Raw genomic sequence first — 7024 nt, 5'->3', positions numbered from 1 at the left:
AGTGTTATATGATGGATGTTTTAGTGTTATACATTTCTTGGGGTAGACTTGTAACACCCCAAAAGATGCAATTTATTTATGTTACCTAAAATGTCTAGTCATGTTATATTTAACCTAGTTAAGTACATATGTTAGTAACTTGATTAGAAGGAAGGTTATATGACAAATAAACAATATAAGAAATTAGGGGGACTAAACTTGTTAAAAAGGATGGAAGTTTTAATTATAAACTAATAAAAGAAAAAGGAAAACACAAACACACACTCTGGTGTGTTTGTGTGGATCGACCAGAGCAAGGAAACAAAAGGGAAGAACCCTAACTTCATGAAATTCTCAAAATCAAAAGGGAATTAAGAGCCTAAATGGATGCATGAACTCGAAAATCGAATAATCTAAGCTTGCTCATCGACTGGTAAGTAGAAATTTCTGATTTTAGTGATTTGGAGAAAGTGGGTTTTAACCTAATCATGAAATTATGTGGAAATCTTTTGTAGTTGAGAGTTAGGGTTTCATAATGGTTCGAAAATGTGGCTTGATTTTTGATTGTTTGAATGATTTAAGCTTTATACCCAATTGTTATGAAAGTATGATGAACATGATGATTTAATGAAAAGCTAGTAGATGAAAATTTACTACATGATCTTGAATTGAGATAGAGAAATTTGTTAAGATGATGTAGGATGAAAGAAAACTATGAACTTGGTTGATTCTTGTTAGGGTAGAAGGTGAACAAGTAGAATTATGCTATGAATACTTGTACCTTATGCTTTGTTGATGTTGTGCACACCAAGTGTATGATGAAATGCCTTAATAAAAATTTCAGCCATGTTAGTCATAAACGCTATGTGTTTTGAATGTGTTTATGATATAGATGTAGATTTCATGATGTCTTGCCAACTAGGGTGTATAGACGAGTATGAGATATAAATTCTAAGTATGAATGGTATTGTTTAGGTATAAAGGAAGAAAGTTCAAGTCAAGCAAAGCAACAAGGGAATCAAGATCGAGGTACGCTACTTGTACAATTCATGGTTTTTATTATAATGATGTGTTTAACATTAAATGTGTCAAATTGAATCTAGTATGAAAAAGGTTTATGTATGGACCCTTTTATGAACGGGTCGAATGATGAAATTGTAAGATTAGAAGGGATGGCATGGAGTTCCATTTGGAACATACTACCGTGCAAGAATGAAAGTATGTAGTAAAGTATAATTTGCGGATATCATAATGGTTACAAGTCCGTGAGTTGGATTCTTGAGTTTAAAGAAAGAAATTTAGTTCTAGTGAGTTTTCATTGTTGTGGCCATGTAGGTAAATCTCAAGTTTAGCTTTCAAGCTTCGCCCGGTTCGAACACACTTCAAGACCCGTCCTATGTTCCGCTACTTTTGTAAAGAAGACAACGCTTAATATTTTGGTCACATGTCTAAGTCTAGTAGTTAAAACTTAGTACTTGTTATGTATTTTGAACTTATCGAATTTCGTATGCGTGTCAAGATGTTTGATGGTACATAATATGTCCTTTTAAAAGTGTCGTGTTAAACATATATTTTGAACGTGAAAAACAGGGGACCACTCCTATTACGAATGGGTCATGCCCAAATTTCGTTAGAAAAAATATGTAGTTAATTGAGTAAATTAAAAGAAAAATTCTGGGCGTTACAAGTTGGTATCAGAGCCTAGGTTTGAGGGATTCAAGCATCAAATGTTTGAACTCAAACCGAAAGCTCGTACGAAGTGTGTGTTCGTTCCGCGGCGCGAACCAAGTAAGTATCTTTAAAAATTAAATTTTTTGCATTACGAATAATTTAATTATGGAATGATATGAAATTGTTTCGGGATGATGTAGAAAGGTGTGGGATGAAACAGATCAGTTTGGGTTAAAACGGGACGAAAAAAATGGTTGCAAAAATATAAAAATCGACCATAGCATGCTGGGCGTCACCATAAGCTACGGTGGCTACCGTAGCTTACGGTAGCCCCTGGGATACTTGACCACCGTAAGACAGTAGGTTTGGACCGTAAAGAAAAGTAGCCACCGTAACTTACGGTGGAGACCATTTTCAGCCTATTTCAATTGTAATGTTCTGTTTGATGTTTTCTATCATACGGGAAGCATTGAAAACATTATAACAAGACTCTAAAGAATGATAATATGTATGGATGTTGTGTTTCCAAAGAAAGTTATGTATTATTAGCATGATTAAATGATGGAAAGGATGAATGAATACTCGAAATAAAGAATGATGTTTATGTGTAGATGGCGGATACGAATGAGAATGAAGCAACACAACAAGAACAACTGAAAAACTATGATTTCTGAAGAAATTGGAAAGGCAATGCAGGCAAGTATTCCCCATTTAGCCTAAGAAGTGGAAGGTCATGTGTTGGAAGTGGTGGAAGATGATGGCGAGTAAGATGGACGAGTTGAAGGGAATGATCGGAGAAATGCAAGGAAAGAAAGGAACTCGCAAATGCACTTACAAAGAATTTATGGCGTGCAACCCATTACCTTTCAAAAGAGAAATTGATCCTATAGCATGTCAAAGGTCGATTGCAAGTACTGAGGCGATGTTTGTAAGGAGTCATTGTGAAAAAGAGGATCAAGTGATGTTTGCCACTGGGTTGTTACAATTCCAAGCTAAAGACTGGTGGGATGCTTATAGTAAAGAGACTGGGGAAGACAAAGTTCAAGTCTTGACGTGGCAAGAGTTTAAGGAACCTTTTCTAAAATACCACTGTCCGCAATCTGCCATTGACAGAATCCAAGAAGATTTCCTACATCTCCGACAGAAAGACGAAACCATTGATGAAATCACCAACATTTTTCTCGACAGGCTGAAATTCTGTAAGGAGATAGCGGGAACAGAAAGAATGAAGATAAACCGCTATCATGGTATGTTGAAGGCGGAGTATCGGGAGTTCATAATTCCCGCTAAATGTGAAACCTTGAATGAACTCATCAACTTGGCCCGAGATAGGGAGATTGAGCTAAGAAAACAGGCGGAGAGAGGTGAGAAAAGAGTGTCTGAGAATGCTTCCAGCACGAGTCCGTCAAAGAAACAGAAATTTCAAGATCAGGGCAAGAAGGTTAAAGCGAAGGGTAGCATTCCAAAGTGCAAAACTTGTGGAAAGTTACATACGGGGGAGTGCTTGAAAGGGAAGAAGGGCTGTTACAATTGTGGTCAAGAGGGACATCCATACTATAGGTGTCCTAATCCTTCCAGAACGTGCTACAACTGTTTCCAACTGTAACACCCTTACTATATTTAAAGATTTCCGTAAAAATCTCAATAAATAAATATGTAATTATGACTACTCAAACTTATAAAAAAATGCGAGTTTATTAAAACTTTACAGCATAATGTAAATGAGTACGACATTCAAAGTATAAATGACGACGTAATAAAGTGCGGAAGCTTGTTTCTTGTTCGTGTTCGGTTTTTCTTTGAGCTTGATCTTCATCCGGGAACTCTTGATATTAACCTGTGATCAAAACCAACTTAAAAGTTAGTCTTGATAACTTAAATACTGGTTTAAACAAGTTCCTAGCATCATACAGCGAAATAAAACAAAATTTCCAGGATTAACAGTCCTCGCGGGCCGCGAGAACTTACTCAACAACTGTCGCGGGCCGCGACATCCCGTCGCGTGGCGCGACAACAAACAGGTGACCCTTCGCGTGGTGCGAGGGATGCCGTTTTCCAGCAAGTTCAGAGCTGGGTCCTGCATTTTCAGCAACACTAGATTTTACGGAAATGGCCATAACTTCGTCGTTATTGCTCCGTTTTACGCAATTCTTTTTCCTACGCGTCCGTAATTTAATTCTCCATCTTATGGAGTCAAATTCCGACATTCGGATTAACATAATTTCAGACTTTTAAATCTTCGGCTTACTACCCTTTTAACCAAAATATTGACCCGTTCATGATTTTATCACCCGACATGTTTAATTGACCCTTAAACTCATGAAATTCATTACTTCAATATCTCCTATCGTATTAATCTCAGATCACGGGTTTCTTTACATAGTAAAATCCCGTTTACGCTTAAATGCTTGTTTTAACCCGTTAAGGGTATTTTAAGCACTTTAAAGCTTGAGATCGCTTTCATTCATTTCTAGCATCTTATTCTAAGTATTTATTTAATCATGAAACTCGTTTCCAAACAACCTCTAAGGGTTGTTTGTTCAATTTAGCCTACAAGGGCGTATTGGTCAATTTTGGTCCTTTTACGACGAAGGACTCTCTCCCCAATTATTCGACCAAAATAGCACTTTTAACTACAACATAATTATGCGTACCTGGCCCGGATCAACAAATAGACCCGATTTATACCTCGTTTTCATTATCACACTATCAATGTTGACGCAATTATCCGATTTGCTAATCGGTCCTGTTAATGTAAGACTTGACAACCACATTAGTCGATATTGTCAAATGGTGTTCTCACCACCATTCGACCCGTTTGGAATATATGTCCAGCGTTATCTATTTAATCAAAAAAATCGTTTTTGATTTCCAATTCATACATCCATCCCATCCCGGATTTTATTACCATACCCTTTTTCTTTTAAACTCTTTTCTTACAAATTCAACCCATTTCGGCTCACGCTATGGGTTTCCTTTTTAACCTTGATTTACATTAGTCGACACTTGACCAATTTCCTTTTTTGCCCTTTTTCCCTCATTATTAGATTACGCTACAAGGTAATCTTAACGAAAACCCATATTTCCGATATTATCATTATACCGTTTACAACGTATCGAATAAACGAGTATTCTACATAAGTGTGTAAATTGCACTTACCTCGCATCCACGCCACGCTTTTCTTTCCGTGCTTGCTCCGTTTGACCCGCTCCCTCATCAAGCTTCCACCTAGCTTGTTACGCGTCAAACTATCATCATCGTTTTCAAGGTGGTTAGTTTAGTCATTCAAGATAATGACCTTCACACTTTATTGTCACACCCCGATTTCCACGTGTCTCACCGGTGGGCCCGGTGGGGGATTACCGTGACGATGTTGGCAACAATATAGTCAAACCACACAATTATATAATGCACAGCGGAAGCATAAGATAAATATATAAACTTCAACCTCTGATTTTAATATCAAAATGTATTACAGGGGTTGAATATATCCACAGTGGATCGTAAATAAACATAAAGTATTGTTCCATCAGATACTGCAATCAAGCTTGCGAGACTTATCCCGACGCTAGGGAGCTAATACCAGCCAATTTACGTTTAGGTACCTGCACTTAATCTTTTTGGGGAAAATACGTCAGTTTACACTGGTAAATACATTCAACTGACACATTTGAAAATGTTTATTAAAATTGATTTGAATGCACAAGGCACAAACTCTTTTATAACTTGGGAAAATTATAATAAAATCTTGTGAACGTTTTACATGTTCTTTTATGCGTTCAGTAGCCCGGGTCGTGCCGGGTTAAAGATTTATAGACACACCACGTTGCGTAAAACCGTAGTATAAAAACCAACGGCTACGTCTTTTAATTTTAATGTCGACACTTTATACCGGGTGTACGCCTACACCGGGATGTCGATGGTCGTGGCCATTTCGTAAAATGATGCCAAGGATATCCGGGACAACGGTCATTAAACCCCCCAAAGGCTTATAAGCAACAAAACTGTTTAAATGAGCCGATCATATTCAATCAATTAACCACCTAAGCGATGGAATTATATAATGCTCAATCAAGCGGTATTAATATACCGTAACCCAAGCCCATATAGGGGAAATAAGTTAAAGTATTTACCTTTGCAAGTATATTTCCTTATTTTGGATTAAATCACCGATAGCTTTTACTGGGGCTCCTAATCTGGAACGAAGGTTTTAATTAACCTCTTAGAATCCTAACGGGTCGTTATAATGGCCGTAGCCTAGACCGGTTGGTTCTGATATATATAGATATGGTTTAATCGCGCGAAAAGGCGAAAACCAAGAATGGAGTGTGATTCTGACCCAACAAGTTCAGAGACTTGTTTTACATGGGTTAATGGTTCACACTCTGGATTTTGGGGTTCAAATAATATAATTTGACCCGTATCGGCTAATTTATGAAAACTAGTTTCATAAGCCGAACCGTGCGCGCAATAGGCGAAACGGTTAACCATGAGAGTCGTACGCTTATTTCCTAAGTCAATATGCCTTAAATGAGTCGTGGTATCAGTAGGATACCTTCCGTGATGCCCGTAACGAGTTTAAGTTAATATTATGCCCCGTAGGGGCTTTTCGGTCATTTTAAAGACTTTTAAAGAGCTTTTCGAGTTCTACAGGAAATCTAAGTTTCCCGAACAGCTTATAAAGCTTAAAATACTTTATTTATTATTTTAAAACCAGTAGCAACTGGAATCGGGTCAAAAGACCTTGTAGAACTCATGTTTTGGCCGAAAAGGGCATATTCGGTATTAACCGAACCGTAGCCATAACCGCAGGTTATGAGCAAGGTAAAAATTATTAAAAATCTTTAAAATTCCCAAAATATTATTTTAATACAGTGGGTAAAAGTTTTGGTGACGAAATCTTGGTTTAGATAGGTGTTATGCTAATTGCGCCGTTAATTACTAAAGTTTACTTTAGTTGCGCTTTTTAGCATAACTCTCATTCTAGACCTCGGATTGACGCGAAACTTTAAGGACATGCTTATAATTTAATAAGCAAGGTTTTGGTCCGTTCACGTGTCCGAAATACTTGTTTTAATTTTAAAAGGCCGTTACGGTCAACTTTTAGGCTAATGACGGAAATACGTAAAAGACTCGGATAACTCATGAACCGACCACAGAGGTTTATACCAACATGTGACCTGGTCCTAAGAGAGTCCTAAGGTATATTTATACCTCACTAAAACGGGTCAGAACTGAAGTCAAAGCAAAAGTCAAACTTTTGCGACATTCGGCTCCGAACCGGTTCAATATAGCAAATGATCGATTCAAACGAGCGCAAACAAGTTTATATACTTATTATCATGTTTTATGATTGTCAAAACAGGTTCCATA

At 37.3% G+C, this 7024-nt stretch overlaps 1 protein-coding gene and 1 long non-coding RNA gene across 2 annotated transcripts; both read left to right on the top strand.

Annotated features, from left to right (window-relative positions):
* Positions 1-294: 294 nt before the first annotated feature.
* On the top strand, positions 295-1522 carry LOC110920731. Its single transcript, XR_002581875.1, has 3 exons — positions 295-412; positions 955-1008; positions 1315-1522. It is a non-coding gene; the product is annotated as an uncharacterized LOC110920731 (long non-coding RNA).
* Positions 1523-2407: 885 nt separating this feature from the next.
* On the top strand, positions 2408-3256 carry LOC110924360. The gene has a single exon (XM_022168377.1). The coding sequence runs from the start codon at positions 2408-2410 to the stop codon at positions 3254-3256; it is 849 nt and encodes a 282-aa protein (XP_022024069.1).
* Positions 3257-7024: the final 3768 nt, after the last annotated feature.

The sequence above is a fragment of the Helianthus annuus genome, chromosome 17 (genome assembly GCF_002127325.2).
Source record: "Helianthus annuus cultivar XRQ/B chromosome 17, HanXRQr2.0-SUNRISE, whole genome shotgun sequence".
In the NCBI taxonomy this organism is placed as follows: domain Eukaryota; kingdom Viridiplantae; phylum Streptophyta; class Magnoliopsida; order Asterales; family Asteraceae; genus Helianthus; species Helianthus annuus.
Note: the sequence above shows the minus strand (reverse complement) of the source record. Positions and strands in the feature narration are given on the sequence as shown.

Coding starts and splice junctions, on each gene's coding strand:
- LOC110924360 (XM_022168377.1), top strand. CDS start 2,408: ATGGCGAGTAAGATGGACGAGTTGAAGGGAATGATCGGAGAAATGCAA.